This window comes from Eptatretus burgeri, chromosome 10 (genome assembly GCF_056783735.1).
Source record: "Eptatretus burgeri isolate ZD-2024b chromosome 10, Ebu_testis_v1, whole genome shotgun sequence".
Lineage (NCBI taxonomy): Eukaryota > Metazoa > Chordata > Myxini > Myxiniformes > Myxinidae > Eptatretus > Eptatretus burgeri.
In genome coordinates this window covers 28396378-28416377 of record NC_140970.1, presented here as the reverse complement: position 1 = coordinate 28416377, position 20000 = coordinate 28396378, and the positions used below count along the sequence as shown (strand labels likewise).

The following is a 20000-nucleotide window of genomic DNA, read 5'->3' as shown; positions in this document are numbered from 1 at the left end:
AAAAAAAAAAAAAAAAAAAAGTAGACGTCTGAACAATCAGAATATTGCAAACACCCCATTATTTAGAGCAACATTACAGCATGGACAATATCAGTCATACCAAACTTGTCTCAAGTCAGCAGACAACTGTATAAACATGAAATGAGATTAAAGTTTGACAAATGCTTCTGACCTTTCTTTGTATCACTTCCCAACGTTCCCTTTTGGCATTACTGCACAGCCTTCTCAGAGCCCTGCACATTTTATGCTTATTCCAATGCAGGTAGTTTAAGTTGTGCATTCACTTATGACTCCATTATGAATGGAAACACGAGGGCACTCAGACATCCCATAAAATGTTTACAGCTAAATTAACTCGTACAGGATAGAAAAATAAAATAGTCTCATCTCCACAAGTAGGAAACAAAACAACCAATAGAGTTTAAAACATTTACTTCAGTGGAACTGCTCGGTAAGAGTGAGCATAATAATAATAATATTACACAATGGCAATGGACTACTACCTTGAGAGCAGTTTAAAAAGAATGATTTCAACCAATCTTAAACCCGAGCAGTTTAAAGCAGATGCAAAAGCATGCAGCAAGATACACAAGCTGTACACTATGTACACGTACACCGAAGAATGTCACATGGGATGTATCGCTCACATATATATATATATATATATATACAAACGCACGTTTGGAGGGAAATGATAGAGGAAACACCGGATTGCTCTTCCGAACTTAAACCTCTGAACACCAGGATTGGGAGGGGGGGGAGGAAGGGGTAACAATGCAAACTCTTCAAAATGTCCAAGTGGTTATTTCCCTCCTCCCCTATCCAGTTATTCAGCCCACCCCCCCCCCCACACACACACACACCAATAATTGTGTACTGGTACTCAAGCACCCTCAAACCACAAGTATGAGGGATCACAATAGCTTGCAGCCCCTTTCATTCACCTGTATTTCACAATTCATTTGGGAAAGGTACATCCCAAATGAAAATAATTTTGGGTTTTTGTTTTTGGCACAATGAACAAAATTCATGATTCGTGAAACTAAACACCCACCATCTCAAACATGCACATCATAATCAGTCAACACAATCCACAGATGACCGCAAGCAGTGGAAAAGCCAAATGAGACCGCCATGGTTAATCAACAGTCCGTTACCATGACAGCAGCCAAAAAGTGACAAGTCAAAGAACTTCCATTCATTGTTTTCAAACCAACGTCAGTGCGGTAAAAGTTACTTGGTAAAAACACGAGGAAAACGGCACCCCAAGTACACTCGGCTTTTAGTGGCACGGAACGAGCTGCACGAGAACGACGGAGGTTAAAACGCTCTAAGTACAGACCGATGGTTGTTAGAATCGACAAGCAACATGTCACGAGGTCAGCGAGAAGATCGAAGAAAGTAGTAAGGAAGGTCGAGATTAAAAATGCAGTCACAAATAGACAAAGTCAATATATTTATATTATACAGTTATATATGTACGTATGTATAATTGTTTTTAAAGTTGAGCTTATTCAGCAGCAGCTTTTCTTCTTCTTCCCTCCTTTCACCTTAAGCTTGACAACATCAGTTTGTGACTTTTGCCTCATTGCACTCCTCTTCTTCGTCTCCAAAACTTGCTGTGTAATCCAGGTGAACATCTGTGGAAAATAGAAAATTTTGGAAAAAGGAAGCAAGCACAGGTGAAGGCAATTTAACACTTGTGTTCTCCATATTCTCATGAATAAGGTTTGTTAAAGATTTGATGAAACATTATGGCCAGGACCGACACACCAAAGCTCAATTTCAATGGGAAATAAACACAGAAGTGTGGGAAATAAAAACAACAACCAAGGTTTGGCAAAATGTTATGACAAAGACTGACATGGAGAGAGAAAAGAGAAGAGAAAAGGGAAGAGATGGGAGAGAAGAGAAAAGGGAAGAGATGGGAGAGAAGAGAAAAGGGAAGAGATGGGCGAGAAGAGAAAAGGGAAGAGATGGCAGAGAAGAGAAAAGGGAAGAGATGGGAGAGAAGAGAAAAGGGAAGAGATGGGAGAGAAGAGAAAAGGGAAGAGAGGGGAGAGAAGAGAAAAGGGAAGAGATGGGAGAGAAGAGAAAAGGGAAGAGATGGGAGAGAAGAGAAAAGGGAAGAGATGGGAGAGAAGAGAAAAGGGAAGAGATGGGAGAGAAGAGAAAAGGGAAGAGATGGGAGAGAAGAGAAAAGGGAAGAGATGGGAGAGAAGAGAGGGGAGAGGAGAGCAAAGAGAGAAAAGAGGAGAGAGAGGGGAGAGGAGGGTATATGCAAAACCCAGTCTTTGCAAAATGGGGGAAAGGCATCAGGGGAAGGGGGCAAAGGGAAGGAGGGGATTGTAAAATGACACAGAAGGGATTTGTTCATTCATATGTAGCACATGGATGCTGTTTATCATCAGCTCTTGCAAGGGTTAAGCCACTGTCACACCTTGACGTTTTCGCCAGCATATGGCAACGTATCAAAATTGATGTAAAACGCTGGCGTACGCTGAACTAACGTTTTTTTTTTAATTTTTGGGCGTATAACAACGTGTTGGACATATGCATCACGTATTAGTAACGTAAACAGAACGTTTTAATCACATATAGATAACTTATACTAACGAATGCTGAGCGTTTTGTCGGCGTTCACAACCTATGCCCAACGATAGTCTAACTTATGCATAACACGCGGCAGCGGATCGCCGACAATCACGTGTCGTAGGCTATTCATAGGCTGCGGCTCGACGATTCAAATCTTAACCACACATCGAAGTGAGAAGCAGCTGTCACACCTTGACGTTTTAGCCAGCGTATGCCAACGTATGAAAAATTTGCCGAACCAAGCTGGCACACGTCAAATACGTTATTGGTAAGTTTTGTATACGTTAATAGCACGCTGGCATACATCATAGTATGCTGGCATACGTCGTCATACGCAGAGTATGTCAAGTAATTTTCAGCATGTTGAAAATTTCGACGTATGACACACATTCCGCATACGCTGGCATAAGTTGTAGGCACGCTACGCGATCGTTGACACACGTTACTCATAAGTCAAAACACGTCAATGTAATGGTTAGCGTCAGTGTTCCAGACTCCCTGGTTTTTTGGGGGTTTTTATCTTCAGTATGACGGTGATGTTGACACTTCGATTTCTAGTGTGGTTATGATTTGAATCGTTGAGCAGCAGCCTATTAATTATATTATACTAGGTGAATGCACCCGGTGCTGCCCGGGTTCTTTTTGAATGAATTTAATCTTCTATACATATGTCTGACGCGAGCACAGTATCAGTTCCCTCTTGGGCCATGGCAGTCATAGGCTAAAGGGGTTGGTGAGGGGGAAACACGTCTCCTCCTCCCCCCCCCCCCCGGCAGAGGGGCCTTGCCACATAGCCTATAACCTTCCCGGGGCCCATCCCGACATTTTTTGTTTCAGTGGTTAGCTCCTATCTTTCACCTTTCAGGAGATTAGCGCGTGCAGACAAATAAAAACTTAAAATCATGTTAGACATATTGTATATGGCGTTGGCCCCATGTTAATCGGCTGAACTTGAAAAATTAACGTTACAAAATCAGGTGATGACGTCATTATTCAGAAACCGGAAGTCGGAAGTACAATTCTTTTACATCGGGACACTCCCGGGTACATGTTCTGTCAGCATGTGAAGTTTGGTGAGGATCAGTCCAGTACTTTTCACGTGCATAGGTCACAGACAAACACACAGACACACTTTCAACTATATATATATATATATATTGTTGCGGATTCGCGCCCGCCGGCGTGCGAACGGCCACGTAACTCGAATCGCGGCACGTCGCCCACCGGACGGACAATCCAGTCGTGACCCTCTCGGACTAACGCCGGGAACCAGTCACGGGTGGACCTTTCGGTCTCACCGCGATCGAGCCAATCAGCCCCCGCGTGGGATAGGGTTGCTCGCCAAATTCGAACTACCTAAGTACCCACGCGGAGGGTAGACCGGGCGATCGCACCTCGCCGCAGGTCGACTTCGGACACGGGCCACTTAAGCGACCCGTTCCGTACTATCAGAATAACCGAGCGGTGTTATCGTCGACCTCGACGGTTCGATTAATTATCGGGCGTATTCAGCCCACTACCAACCCTTTACGTGAAGCTAGATGGGGATTCAATGGAGGAAAAGACGAAGCGAAGCGGGAAACAGTTCAACAATAAAGCACATTTATTCGCGGCACACGGGAAGCACACAAATACAATTCCACCAAATGCACACAAAAAAAAGAAAACACTTCCATTTACACAAAAAGCAAACATAAAAGTGAAAACACAGTGCAGAGCTAATACCGACTACCGAGCACACGGCAACACTTATACAATTCTACTTCACAGACGGCGCCGACAACACATACCCAAAACCAAGGAAAAGAAATCCCCCAAGAATGGGGCAGGCCTGAGGCCGAGACCGGGTCGGGCCTACCCGTCTGGTGATGAGACGCGGAGCGGCGATGGCGCCTCTCTCCGCGGGCCTCGTGGACAGTGCCTGGCAGGGGGTGGGAACGGGGCCCCCTTGGTCGCACTATCTCAGCGCGGGGGGAAACAGGAGGGGGTTGCTGATGCTCGGGGTATAGAGGATCTTTATTATGTGCGACGAGCGTCTCCACCTCGGCCAGGTCGCGCTGTCGGCCTCCCTCGGGTGCAGCTTCCTGCACGACGCGAGCACCCCCTCGTCTGGTGTCGCCGCCTTTCCACAGCTCCGTCCCCTCCGTTCCGACTCCACCGCACACGACGAGCAGCTCCACCGCCCGCGAAGTCTTGACCCTCTGCTTCCGACTCTCCTCTTCTTGACTCTCCGACCCGTTCTTGTTTGCGACTCTCTTCTGACTCTTCGTTCCCTTTTTGCTGACTCCGACGAACACGGTCCTTTTATCCCCCCGTAACTTCGCCTTTGACCCCCTCCCTTTGACCTTTCACCTCGCTCCCCATTGGCCCGAGAAAAAGTGGGCGTGAAGGCTTTTTGATCCACAAATTTGCATATATCGATCGTTCTGGAGGCGGGGCCAAATCGCCCCTCGCTCACCGATTGGACGGCAAAAAGTGGGTGTGTGTCGTTTTTGATCCGTTTTTGAAGCACAAAATCCGTGATTTTGTACACGCTGTTCAACGTGCGCCCTACACGAGTCCAGCATCGGTGCCCATGAGTGGCGCGAGATGACGGTGATGCGATGGTGGCGAGTTGTGACGGTAAAGGTCGTGGCGGTTGTGGTGAAGCGGCGTTGTGGTTGGTGGTTGTTGTTGTGGTTGTGATGGTAATCATGGCGGTTGGTCCAAAATAAAGATAGTAAAAGAAAAACGGCTATCCTGAAGAGTCGCAGCTCGCATAAATGACATGTATTCCCACTAGACAACGGGTTCGGGCCTAACTACACATGTACTTACCGAGATACCTCACCTAAGGGACCTGAATGGTGGTTTGCGAATCTGGTAACCACAACACTACCCCCTTCCCTTTTTACAGACTCGTCCCGAGTCGTCAAATTTTCGTGTGCCATCATGTGTAGTTTTCCCCTAGTACATTTTACCTACGGATCCCTGAGTGCGACATTCATGGTATCCGTGTCCCCAAAATAAATAACCTGAGGGCTGCGTAACTATCTGAACAAACTCACTCACACGGACGACTTAAATAAAATTGCCGGCGCTAAGACATACATGCCGGGGGCGCACTCATATGTACAGTACATCTTAACCTTAACTTACAAATTTTACACTAAACCATGGCCCAGGATCATTGAACTCTGCAAAGAAAAGCAGTTAGCAGGGAGCCAGGCTGCCCACATGCAGTCTCTGGCTCAAAACAATGCAGGTGACAGGGAACGTGGCTGGCTGCTCACACGCAGTCCAAGGCCTTCCCTTTTGAACTGAACGCAGTGAACCACAACGGTGCATGGGCTGCACAACGCAGTCTCCGTGCCAGCTCAAGTGGCACACACAATGAGCACAACGAATGAATGCATGAACGGTTTGAACTGAATGAAGTGAACCACAACGGTGCATGGGCTGCACAAACGCAGTCTCCGTGCCAGCTCAAGTGGCACACGCAATGAGCACAACGAATGGATGCATGGACACAAACACGGTGCACGGGCCGCCACTGCAGGCCCGTGTTGTAGCTGCCAACAGGGCAGTTCTTGCAGCTTGCAAACTGTTGCCTTGATCCTGGCGCACATGGAAATGAACAGGGGGGGCAAAGCAAAAATTGAACGGGGCTGGTGAACGTGGGCAGTGAGCATGGCATGGCAAAGGCAGCAGGCAAACACAGCCCGCAGAAGAAGGCCGCTGCAGGCAAACACAGCCCGCAGAAGAAGACCGTTGCAGGCAAACACAGCCGGCAGATGAACTGGCCGGCACAGGCCTCGAAGAAAAACAGCCAGCAGATGAACTGGCCGGTACAGGCCTTGCAGCACAACAACAACTGCCGATGAAGTTTGCCGGCCTCTGCCTTGCAGCAAAACACGGCCAGCCGATGAAGTTGGCCAGCCTTTGCCGTTCAGTGGAGGTTGGTGGAGGGAGTGCGGTGGTGCTGGCCACTTGGAAGGCGGGCTCGGACCTACCGACCTGTCTCCCTCCACCTATCGCCTTTGCCTGTCACTGTGCATACCCACTCCCTTAATTTGTCAAACCCCAATTTAGCCCCAACTTATTTTTTTGTTGTTTTTATTTTTACTTCCCCACTATAAATCGTCCCCTAACCCCCTTTATCGTCTGTTCGGCTAACCTATCCTGTCACCTAGCCTACTCCCAACCCCTACGTTCCCTTCCCGGAGGGGAACAAGGGAGAGCTAACGTCCTGTGTCGAGGCCCAACGAAGCCTCAGAATGGCCTCCCCAGAGTTCAGCAATCTATAACACAAAGTGGGTCCAGCGGCCCACAACGAGAGCGAGGGGATGGATGGTGCGGAGGGGTACACTTCCTAATCTACCCTATCCATTTAACTGTTAAACTACCCCGGGGCTTTCAACAAGCGCCTCTCGCTTAAACTATTGGTTCTATAAACCCAGATTCCCGTCGCCTGTGTTGGTGTCCTCACAATTTCGGGCCTCGCCCCCCAATTTTCTCTCCGTGCCCTCACACGGTCTCCTGGCTGGGACACGTGGCTCCCTTTGGCAGGCACGACCCTCTGCCGAATCTCCCGCTATGGCACCCCCGGGCACTACACTGCCTCCGAGCCTACCAGCTCCCTAACACCGGGGAGTGCCCCCTATGGCACCTCCCCTGAAACGCACACGTGGCAGGCCGGCCTCCCGGGCCCCTTTCCCAGGGTCACCCGTGCCCACAACACTGCCCACGCGGCTAATGGCGCCCCGGGCCCCCGCACCAAGCAGGCGCACCCGTGCCCACTACGCTATCCCGGCCCCCCATGGGCCCATGGCCTACCGCGGCCGACTAGCCTGGTGCCCGGGGTACCCACTCAGCGATACTCACCTTTCGCAGCCACGCTCCCAAGCCCGTCAACAGGGCTCCTGCACCCCTCCAAATGGGTCTCGAGCCTACTTTCCCACCAACAACAAAACGACCTCCATTTTTCAATTTGACTAACCCAGCTAACTCACTTTACTCTGACCCCGGGGTCCCTTGGGCGGGAGTCACTCCTCCCCCCAATCACTCATCGCACCATGCATTCCCCATTCACTCCACTCACAGACCCGCTGGCCTCACTCACTCATCATGTACTCGCCTCACAACTCACCAACTCTTCGACACACACACCGCTGAACTCTGCCATCCTTCTATCTACCTCCCCTAACCAACTCGTGCTCCCACGTCGTCCCTTATACTACAGCACATTCCTTTTAACACTACGTAGCTTAACTACGTCCCCTCTACACATTCACAAGTCTGTCCATGTCCCCAAATAAATCATTTTATTTCCCATTTTCCCATCCTAAATCTGGCTACAATCCCTCTAACTAATCCATTCCACGGACTCCATGAGGACTTACCCCTGCCCCATGAAGTCGGTCTAACTAAGCTAACCCTTCCCCCTAACTAGTTTTCATCCTGTGCCCAGGTAAGGGGGTCTTTCACCCCTTGCCCAGGAATCCTGTGCACCCGAAAGTGAGGCTTGCTTTTTTTTTTTTTTTTTTTCATGCGCAGCACCTGCGCGGCAACTCAGAGCTCGCGCACTTTACACCTGCCCGTGACGTCATGCAGCTGCACGTGTTCCTCGTCCCTCCTTGGACGGGACCATCCGGCAGAGATACCCCTCCTGCCGGATTCCAACCACACGTGCAGCCATGACGTCACCGTGCGCAAAAAAAAACACAAGCCCCACGTCTCGAGGGGTTTCCCACGCGAACACATGTGCTTTGCCCGTTGGAGCTGAACACACACGATCGCGTGGAGAACCCGTCCGGTCCAAATCCGTAGTCCTGCCTAAACTTTGTCCGTCCGCGGGATCGGCAAATCCACCGCGTGCGTTTCCGGACCGGGACTTCACTCTCGCAAGCGAGCACGTGGCGGTCTCGTGCGTTGCACAGCACGAACCGCGTGCTCACTGCTGGGTGAACCCGGCACGGTCCTCGAAACAACTACAGCCGCTACTCGGCTTTCGTTTCTCCCATGTCGCCGTCTCCGTCTCCATTCCACACACGCATACCTGCGTGTTACGACGCACACAGTCCACACCATCACATTCACACCGGGAGATGCGGCTGCGTGCTCCCGCATGCCAACCGACATCTCCCTCACATACCGCTCTCTCACACACACGGTCTCCCTTGCACACAGCGACCTTGCACACGGCCGTTCACTCACGCGTGCCTCACTACTCACACAAACCATACTACTTGCACACGCGGGGCCACTCACCTGCGGTGCCTCATCCACACTCCGTGCCTCACTCACACACACGGGGGAACTAACCCGCGGTGCCTCATCCATACACACGGCGACACTCACACACGCGGTCTCTTCCACACACGGTGCCTCACCCACACACGCGGGGGCACTAACCCGCGGTGCCTCACTCACACTCCGTGCCTCACCCACACACGCGGGGGCACTCACCCGCGGTACCTCATTCACACACGGCGTGCTGGGAAGCACGCACTCCGGCACCATCGCCACCACACCACTCACACACGGGGTCACTTCCACACACGGTGCCGCACTCACACCTTGCACCACACACACAGGGACAACCACACTGGGGATTTGTGTCCCCACAAGGGTCTCCGGGGCCTCTATACCCCCCAAGCTCTCCAAGCACCTGTCCACAGCACTCATCCCCTCAACCTCGCAAAGCACGACCGAACTCACCTGGTCGTGACTCGCCTCAAGGGGGCATACTCCCTCCCCTCGTTCCTGGAGGAGGCCATCCCGCTGCTCTCACCGGGTCCCTACACGCTCCGCGAGCTCACCCCCATTGTCCTCCACTACCTCCGTGTGTGCGTGCGCGTCACTTACCCCGTCTTCATCGTGTAGTCTTCCCTCTATCGTTCCCATCTCCCGTGTCTCTGCCAACTCTTCACCCTTTACCTCCCTTGTCTCAACTATTATTTCTGTTGTCGTCACCTCGTGTCTCGTCTCACACGTTTTGGTCTCCCCATTTAATTTTTCCCTTTCGGTCATCGTCACGACCCTCGCCCAACACGTTCCACGAATTATTTTTTCACCCGCCTCCACCGCGGGCCTGTCAGCCGTTGCACCCCCACCCAGCTCGTTTGCTCCCACACGTGGAGTCGCCATTCCCAGCTCCCTGGTCACGGCCTTCATGCCCGCCTGCAGGCATCGGCCCATGTTCTGCGTCTCACCCCATAGTTCTTTCATTTCTTTTCTCATTTGCTGTGTATTCGCATCCATCGTCGTTTTCACTTCATTTGTATTTGTATCCATCTTTTCGTTCATGCCTTTCATTTCGTTTGTATTTGTATCCATCGTCGTTTTCACTTCATTCATTTGTTTGTTCATTGCCGCCAGCATGGCGCATAGCTGGGCCATGTTGGATGCACTCAGCTGAGCCGTTTCGGCAAGGGTTGGGGAAGGGTCTTGGTGGAGAGGGGGGGGGGGAAGTGTCATACACCGCGGCCGCTGCCGCACCCACCTCGGGCCCTGGGTTCAGTTGGGCGAGTCCGTGTTCCTGCACAATCAACATTTCCTGCTCGGGGATTCCATCCTGGACCATGGATTCTACATTACTATTACACATATACATTTCTAATACCCCCGGCTCCCGCTTGCCTTGAGACGCCATCTTGCTTCTCGTGAAGGGTTAATTTGCTCGCTCGTAATTTGGAGGGAATCGGGGGTCGCTTCTCTCACCCCTGGACCGATTCCCGTGAATTTCGCTGGAGACAGGAGAGCCTGTTGTCCCGCTCTCCAATACCAGTGCCGCGAGGAGGGCGATGAATTTGTATCCCACTCCTGACACCAGTGTTGCGGATTCGCGCCCGCCGGCGTGCGAACGGCCACGTAACTCGAATCGCGGCACGTCGCCCACCGGACGGACAATCCAGTCGTGACCCTCTCGGACTAACGCCGGGAACCAGTCACGGGTGGACCTTTCGGTCTCACCGCGATCGAGCCAATCAGCCCCCGCGTGGGATAGGTTTGCTCGCCAAATTCGAACTACCTAAGTACCCACGCGGAGGGTAGACCGGGCGATCGCACCTCGCCGCAGGTCGACTTCGGACACGGGCCACTTAAGCGACCCGTTCCGTACTATCAGAATAACCGAGCGGTGTTATCGTCGACCTCGACGGTTCGATTAATTATCGGGCGTATTCAGCCCACTACCAACCCTTTACGTGAAGCTAGATGGGGATTCAATGGAGGAAAAGACGAAGCGAAGCGGGAAACAGTTCAACAATAAAGCACATTTATTCGCGGCACACGGGAAGCACACAAATACAATTCCACCAAATGCACACAAAAAAAAGAAAACACTTCCATTTACACAAAAAGCAAACATAAAAGTGAAAACACAGTGCAGAGCATATACCGACTACCGAGCACACGGCAACACTTATACAATTCTACTTCACAGACGGCGCCGACAACACATACCCAAAACCAAGGAAAAGAAATCCCCCAAGAATGGGGCAGGCCTGAGGCCGAGACCGGGTCGGGCCTACCCGTCTGGTGATGAGACGCGGAGCGGCGATGGCGCCTCTCTCCGCGGGCCTCGTGGACAGTGCCTGGCAGGGGGTGGGAACGGGGCCCCCTTGGTCGCACTATCTCAGCGCGGGGGGAAACAGGAGGGGGTTGCTGATGCTCGGGGTATAGAGGATCTTTATTATGTGCGACGAGCGTCTCCACCTCGGCCAGGTCGCGCTGTCGGCCTCCCTCGGGTGCAGCTTCCTGCACGACGCGAGCACCCCCTCGTCTGGTGTCGCCGCCTTTCCACAGCTCCGTCCCCTCCGTTCCGACTCCACCGCACACGACGAGCAGCTCCACCGCCCGCGAAGTCTTGACCCTCTGCTTCCGACTCTCCTCTTCTTGACTCTCCGACCCGTTCTTGTTTGCGACTCTCTTCTGACTCTTCGTTCCCTTTTTGTTGACTCCGACGAACACGGTCCTTTTATCCCCCCGTAACTTCGCCTTTGACCCCCTCCCTTTGACCTTTCACCTCGCTCCCCATTGGCCCGAGAAAAAGTGGGCGTGAAGGCTTTTTGATCCACAAATTTGCATATATCGATCGTTCTGGAGGCGGGGCCAAATCGCCCCTCGCTCACCGATTGGACGGCAAAAAGTGGGCGTGTGTCGTTTTTGATCCGTTTTTGAAGCACAAAATCCGTGATTTTGTACACGCTGTTCAACGTGCGCCCTACACGAGTCCAGCATCGGTGCCCATGAGTGGCGCGAGATGACGGTGATGCGATGGTGGCGAGTTGTGACGGTAAAGGTCGTGGCGGTTGTGGTGAAGCGGCGTTGTGGTTGGTGGTTGTTGTTGTGGTTGTGATGGTAATCATGGCGGTTGGTCCAAAATAAAGATAGTAAAAGAAAAACGGCTATCCTGAAGAGTCGCAGCTCGCATAAATGACATGTATTCCCACTAGACAACGGGTTCGGGCCTAACTACACATGTACTTACCGAGATACCTCACCTAAGGGACCTGAATGGTGGTTTGCGAATCTGGTAACCACAACAATATATATATATATATATATATATATATATATATATATATATATATATATATATATATATATATATATATATATATATATATATATATATATATATATATATATATATATATATATATATAGATAGATGGCATTGGCCCCATGTCAATCGGCTGAACTTGAAAAATTAACGTTACGAAATCAGGTGATTAAGTCATAATTCAGAAACCGGAAGTCCAATTCTTTTGCATCGGGACACTCCTGGGTACATGTTCTGTCAGCATGTGAAGTTTGGTCAGGATCAGTCCAGTACTTTTCGCGTGCATAGGTCACAGAGAAACACACAATCAGGTGATGACGTCATAATTCGGAAACCGGAAGTCGGAAGTACAATTCTTTTACATCGGGACACTCCAGGGTACATGTTCTGTCAGCCTGTGAAGTTTGGTGACGATCAGTCCAGTACGTTTCGCATGCATAGGTTACAGAGAAACACACACACACATTCAAATATATATATATATATATATATATATATATATATATATATATATATATATATATATATATATATATATATATATATATATATATATATATATATTATAACCGCACTAGAAATCGAAGTGTTAACATCACTGTCATACCGAAGAAAAAAATTAAAAACCAGGGAGTCTGAAACACTGACGCTAACCATTACATTGACGCGTTTCGACTTATGAGTAACTTACAAGTAACGCGTGTCAACGATCGCGTAACGTGCCGACAACTTACGCCAGCGTTATGCGGAACGTGCGAGTCGTGCGCTGGCATACGCCGGGAAATTTCAAGCATGGAAAATTTGTCTAACAGCTCGGCGAACTACGACGTTTGCCAGCGTACTATGACGTATGCCAGCGTGCTCTTAACGTATACAAACTTACCCATAATGTATTAGACGTGTGCCGGCGTTTTAGCCAAATTTTGCATACGTTGGCTAAATCGTCAAGGTGTGACAGGGCCTTTAGCCTGGTGTTGGCTTGGGACCCAAAGTCCTGAGTTTAAGCCCCTGTTAGCCATTGAATTAACACTAAGTGGGATCGACTCAACCTGTCATCCTTCAAAGGTCAGCAAAATGAGTACCATTGTACTGGAGGCAATAACCATTCGGGGTAACCTGCATCAGAGTGGTGACCCGTCCAGGACTGTACTCCTTGCCAATGAAACTGCCTCGGTAGCCCAATGTGCCTTTATGGCACAAAAGGAATGGTATTATCTTGCAACGGTGCAATGACACCACTGAAGAAGTGCCCACACATTAGGGCAGGATTTTGTAATTTGTTCAGGGTGCCGGCGATAGCTCACCTACTCTTCATGAAGGACATCATGGAACCTTTCATGTCTAGAACCTAATGCTGGCAGATGGGACACCAATCTTAATGTCCATTTGATGGACGGCACACACAATTGATGCCCTCTCTGCCTGCAAAACACTGGGGTAGGGGCCTGCAGTTGGGTTGGGATTAAAACCCAGGCTTTACAGCTCAGATGTAAGGCCTAAGTCACATTTGCTCTACGGCGAGGATATGGTGGCCGTACGCCCTCTGAATTGACAGAAACGTGCGGCGGCCGCAGAGTTTCTGCGGTGGCCTCAGGGTGGCCCTACGCCGTTTGGCTATCTTTTACAGGTCGTAGGGGTCGCCGTGGAATTATAGCGCGGAGTTATAACTTTTTTCATTTCTACGTTCGCCGTAGCAATTCGACAAGCCGAAAAAAAAAAACTGGTAAAAAAATAAATAAATAAATAAAATAAAATAAATGAACCCACTCGTTACTGCCCGTCTGGCCGCATGTTCACCTTAGGGCCCCCTGCGGTTACCTTGCGGGCACCTTGAGGCTACCTTGAAATTTATATGGCCGCCACAGGGACGCCCTAAGGTCACCGTGTGACATCAAATCAAAGACCGTACGGCAACCCCACGTTTTCGGTCTCCACAATTTCTAAATATGCCGTGCAGCTCCCCAAAAAATAAAAACATATGTGACTGCTACATTACGTGACCGTGGAAATACTTCGGCCGCCATATAATTGCTAGTTGCCGTAGATTTTGGAGACCCCACGGCCGCCGTGGCAAATGTGACTTAGGCCTAAGTGCGCCGACCTCGAGACCAGAGGTTCTCAACTAGGGGGGAACCAGGGGTCCCCCCCCCCAGGAGGAATTTTAGGGTTTCAGGGGGGGAATTGGGACCACAGATTGGCAGACAAACTGTTGGAATATTGATCTTTCTACAAACTACAATTCTACAGATTGTACATAATCTATAGGACATCACACTTTATTGAATAAGGTGTGATGTCCTGTAGATTATGTACAATCTGTAGAATTGCGATTTGTTTTTCCTTTAATCTGTGACATTCAATAAGTTTATTGAATGTCACAGATTAAATTAAAAATAAAGATAAAAATTTCATTTGTTTATTTGTGGAAATATTCCATTTATATAATCATCTTTGACTTATTCTTGTTTTTGATTCACAGAATTTGGAGCCCATCATGAGTGTCAAAAAACGAGGGTACGATGATCCATATATTCAATATGGATTCATATCAATCATCATCAATGGAGAAGAAAGGCCTCAATGTGTTATTTGTCACAAAGCTTTGTCAAATGATTCTATGAAACCAACAAAGTTGAAGCAACATTTGTAGAATGTTCATCCTCAACACAAGGACAAAATCTTTTTGGAACGTCATGGAAATGCTCTCAAAAATATGAAGCTGGATTCAACAGGGGCATTCCAACAAATGAACCAAAAGGTTATTGTAGCTTCTTATATTGTAGCACTGAAGATAGCAAAGCAGAAAAACACCCCAAACAATTGGGGAAACTTTGATCAAACCTTGTGCTCTCAAAATGGTGGAAAATGTGTTGGGAAATGGATTAGAGAAAAAAAACTTGCAGCAGTTTCACTATCAAACAGTACTGTTCAAAGGAGGATCAGTGACGTGGCCATTGACATCAATGATCAAGTTGTGCAGGAGATAAAGTCTAGCATTTGGCTTATTTTCAATTCAACTTGATGAATCGACTGATGTGGCATCGTGTTCCCAGTTGTTGGTGTTTGCAAGATATGTTCACTCAGGTTCATTTAAAGATGAGTTTCTCTTTTGTTCTCCTCTTGAAACAACTACCAAGGCCTCAGATATTTTGGAAAAGGTTTCATATTTTTCAATCACAAAATATTTTGTGGGATAATGTCTGTGGGTGCTGTACAGATGGAGCACCAGCTATGCTGGGGACAAAATCTGAATTTCAAGTTTGTGTGAAAAAGCGAGCTCCAAAAGTGAAAGGCATTCATTGTATGATCATCGTCAGGCACTGGCCTCAAAAACACTTCCAGCTCCACGAGGGAAGGTTTTGGATAAAACAATTCAAATTGTGAATTTTGTCAAAGGAGGAGCTCTCAACTCATGACTTTTCAAGCAGTTATGTATTGACATGGGTGCAGGACATCATTTGCTTCTTTTCCACACAAATGTTTGATGGCTTTCAAGAGAAAATGTAACTGAGTGAGTATTTGAGCTTAGAGATATGCACAAATTATTTTTTGAAGTTCAGGGTAAGATTTAATTTTTTGCCTGGCTGCATGAAGAGGAATGTACCTATTTGGTTGACATTTTTGAGCAGCTGAATAAACTGAATCTTCAGATGCAAAGAAGGAATACAAACAACATAAAATTCATGGATTCCTTGAAAGCTTTCATGAGCAAGCTGGAAAATTGGCAGAGAAAGGTCAAGATCAAAAATGTTGCAATGTTTGAGAAACTGTCATTAATTCTTGTTGCTGGTGGTGAAGACCAAGCACTTCCAGAATTTGCAAAAAAAGAAATTTTGCAGCATTTACCAGCACTGAAAATGAATTCAGCCGATATTTTCCTGAACTCAGTGATGAGGAGTTGGATTTAGTGCAAAATCCATTTAAATTGTCAGTTCAAAAAGTTCCTGATTGTCAAGATGAATTTCTGGAGCTCAAGACTGATTCGGGAGCAAGAGATATGTTTGATGAGAAATCAATCAGAGTATTGGCCCTTGATATGTGATTCCTACCCAAAAGTGGTTTGCATGCTTGCATTGCTTCCATTTGTGTCGACAGATATTTGAGTGTCAGGCTTTTCAACTCTGTTGCAAATGAAAACGAAGCAACGAAGTAGATTGGAGGTTGTAAATGATCTGCGTTGTGCCCTTTCAAGCACTCCTCCGCGTCTCCAAGAATTGGCGAAGAAAAAACAATCACAGGTTTCTCATTGACTGTAATCTTCATCAGAATAAAATTAATTGCAATACCCTGGCATTCTATTGAACTTTTTATTTATTGAAGTATGCTTCAGTAACTTTAGTACTGGGCGTAGTGGCGTGCGCCTGTAATCCGGCTACTCGGAGGCTTGGGTTGGAGGATCGCTTGAGGATGGGAGCTCTGCACTGGGCCATGCTGTGAGGGTGTAGGGCAGCCCAGAATCATGGCGAAACCCAATCCTTATCCCTGTGTCGTAAGAGGCGACCAGGGTTGCGTCATGAAGGGCATCCGGCGTAAAACCTATGCCAAATCAGTATGCGGATCATAACGGATGATCCGCTGTGGCGACTCCGAACGGGAGCAGCCGAAAGACGAAGAGAGAGCGAGAGAGCGAGAGAGCGAGAGAGCGATTCAGTAACGTTAGTCTTAAGTAATTAGTTATGAATGTTAAAAAAAAAAACTTTTTTTCAAGTTTTAAAATCCATAAACATTTGCTATTGCTATTACATTTCTAAAACTCCACTATAAAAATAACCCAAGTAAATCTATATGTATGTACTAATATAGAAAATAATAAAAGATTTTCAATGTTATATGCATATTATTTGGAATGCACCTTTTGAGTCAGACAATCTTGGAAAGTGGGGAATGACATTCTGACATATGGTGAAAAGGGTGCACGGGGCAAAAAAGGTTGAGAACCACTGCTCCAGATGATCCTGCCAGCCCACAAGGAATGAACGTGGTCGATTACATGGGGTAAAACCCGTGTTTATTGCTAACTGATGAGGAGGAACTAAATGAGAATGCCATTTACCTCTTCGACATTGACATTTTCCTTCGCACTCGTCTCAAAAAGTGCAATTCCCATTTGCTCCGCAAATCGTTGTGCATCTGCAGACTCCACAACTTTCTTCCCCGGTTCATCATTCTTGTTACCAACTGTAACAAAGAGCAAAGGTGCAAACATTCATCTCATCAAAATTTATGAAGACAAGGTGAGGAGAAAAGATCATTTCCACAGTACAAGCTTTATCAAGGACAGTCTGGAGGAGCACCATTTTGGTCTTAAGGCTTCATCAGCTGCACTCAAAATGGTCACAACCACAGATACCACAACAAGCGTTGAAAACGGAAGGACATCAATAATGCAAGGAATGATGTGCTGAAAACACTACAAGCAATGATGTGGAAGAGGAGATGGGGGGGACAAGAGAAAACCTCATAACAACAGAAAAGGTAAGAGAAGAGAGAAGCAGAAAAGTCAAACATAAATAAATATAAATATAAACACACACACATATATACAGTAATATCTTGACATACGAAAGCACTCACTTACGAGAATTCCGAGTTACGAGCCGTTGCTCAGACGATTTTTTGCTTTGTGTTACGAGTCTAGATCTGAGTTACGAGTGGAGCGAGCTGTTTTTTACTTACGAAATCTAAAGATTTCGTAAGTATATTGATGACTTCCGTCGTGTGTGTGTATGTGTATGTGTATGTGTATGTGTATGTGTATGTGTATGTGTATGTGTATGTGTATGTGTATGTGTATGTGTATGTGTATGTGTATGTGTATGTGTATGTGTATGTGTATGTGTATGTGTATGTGTATGTGTGTGTGTGTGTGTGTGTGTGTGTGTGTGTGTGTGTGTGTGTGTGTGTGTGTGTGTGTGTGTGTGTGTGTGTGTGTGTGTGTGTGTGTGTGTGTGTGTGTGTGTGTGTGTGTGTGTGTGTGTGTGTGTGTGTGTGTGTGTGTGCACGATAACTCGAGAACGGAAGAAGCTACCAATGCCAAATTACACCACGTGATTCAGGAGGATGATGGTGAGTGCCGATTACATTTTGGTCAAAATCGGTCAAAGGTCAAGGTCACAGTGAGGTCAAACATTCGATTTTTGATGGTTTTTTGGTACAGAATCATCGTTGAAACTTCTGCTTTGCGTCACTACCTTCTCAAGAGACAGCTTTTATTAGACAAGGTCAGAGGTCAAGTTGACGATTTCGTAAGTACCAGTCTATGACTGCTTGTTTTATTTTTTTTTCTCCTGCCTTTTCACGAATCTCCCGCCACTCACTCATTCAGTTATCTTGGTTATCTCGTTGAGTAGGGTCGTACCGTAGTAATCTGCGTTGTGTTTAGCTCTTGTTACTTACGAAATCTAAAGATTTAGTAACTATATTGATGACTTCCGTCATCTGTTTGTGTGTTTGTTTGTAGGCACGATAACTCAAGAACGGAAGAAGCTACCAATGTCAAATTACACCACTTGATTCAGGAGGGTGATGGCTAGCGCCAATTAGATTTTGGTCAAAATCGGTAAAAGGTCAAGGTCACAGTGAGGTCAAACATTCGATTTTTGATAGTTTGGTACAGAATCATCGTAGAAACTTCTGGTTTGTGTCGCTACCTTCTCTCGAGACAGCTTTTATTAGACAAGGTCAGAGGTCAAGTTGACGATTTTGTAAGTACCAGTCTATGACTGCTTGTTACTTATGAAATCTAAAGATTTTGTAAGTATATTGATCACTTCCGTTTGTTTGTTTGTTACTTACAAAATCTAAAGATTTCGAAAGTATATTGATGACTTCCGTGTCTGTTTGTTTATTTGTTTGTGTGTAGGCACGATAACTCGAGAACGGAAGAAGCTACCAATGTCAAATTACACCACGTGATTCAGGAGGGTGATGGCTAGCGCTGATTAAATTTTGGTCAAAATCGGTCGAAGGTCAAGGTCACAGTGAGGTCAAACATCCAAAACATTCGATTTTTGATGGTTTGGTACTGAATCATCGTAGAAACTTCTGGTTTGCGTCGCTACCTTCTCCAGAGACGGCTTTTATTAGACAAGGTCAGAGGTCAAGTTGACGATTTCATAAGTTCCAGTCTATGACTGCATGTTTGTGTGTTTGTTGGCACGATAATTTGAGAAGGGAAGAAGCTACCAATGTCAAATTACACCACGTGATTTAGAAGGGTGATGGCTAGCGCCAATTAGATTTTGGTCAAAATCGGTCGAAGGTCGAGGTCACAGTGAGGTCAAACATAATTCCATAAATTAATGTGGAGAAATGGAGTATTTTTACGTCGCTCGACGTTACGAGTTCGTTTTAACTTAGACTTTAATTTTGTCTTCGGTTTTTGCGATCGCTGAGGACGCTTAAAACTCGGTTGTCGAAATTCTGGTAAAAATCAGATGTTTTGGAGACGTTTTAAGATTGCATAAAAAAATATTTCACTCGACGAGTCACGGGTCGTCCCATGATGCAGTGCGCTCGAGCAGACGCGTTGTTGACCCACGTAAAGGTTTTGCGTGTGCGCGCTGACGGTGTTTTCGATAAAGATGGTGTTTGAACGTCATTTTTTTATCCCAATAAAGGTTATTGTCGCATGCCTGACTTGCTAAGCCGTCGGATTATGGCCGAATATTACTGTTTTGTGACTTTGATAAAATAATTGCGTGGAGAAATGGAGATTTTTGCTTCGGTCGACGTTACGATTTTTGATGGTTTGTTACAGAATCATCGTAGAAACTTCTGGTTTGCTTCGCTACCTTCTCTAGAGACAGCTTTTATTAGACAAGGTCAGAGGTCAAGTTGACGATTTCATAAGTACCAG

The 20000-nt window shown here is 47.2% G+C and overlaps 2 protein-coding genes and 1 pseudogene across 3 annotated transcripts in view; 2 read left to right on the top strand and 1 right to left on the bottom strand.

Annotated features, from left to right (window-relative positions):
* LOC147018174 (uncharacterized) overlaps positions 1-171 on the top strand; it is a 40272-nt gene extending 40101 nt beyond the window's left edge. Inside the window, exon 7 of the mRNA XM_085897595.1 lies at positions 1-171. This exon is cut by the window's left edge and continues 394 nt beyond it. The gene's annotated coding sequence lies outside the window, so the exon portion shown is untranslated.
* Positions 172-415: 244 nt separating this feature from the next.
* LOC147018172 (ras-related protein Rab-35-like) overlaps positions 416-20000 on the bottom strand; it is a 63383-nt gene continuing 43798 nt past the window's right edge. The window contains exons 5-7 of one of the 2 annotated variants that reach the window (XM_085897596.1): positions 17196-17320; positions 16995-17097; positions 416-1640 (exon numbers count right to left, since the gene is read on the bottom strand). In XM_085897596.1, the coding sequence (XP_085753722.1) occupies positions 1567-1640; positions 16995-17097; positions 17196-17320 (302 nt within the window). In that variant the 3' untranslated portion in view covers positions 416-1566. The remainder of the gene's footprint in view (positions 1641-16994; positions 17098-17195; positions 17321-20000) is intronic. The other variant, XM_085897597.1, reaches the window with a different exon arrangement.
* On the top strand, positions 16483-16621 carry LOC147018173 (signal recognition particle RNA; annotated as a pseudogene).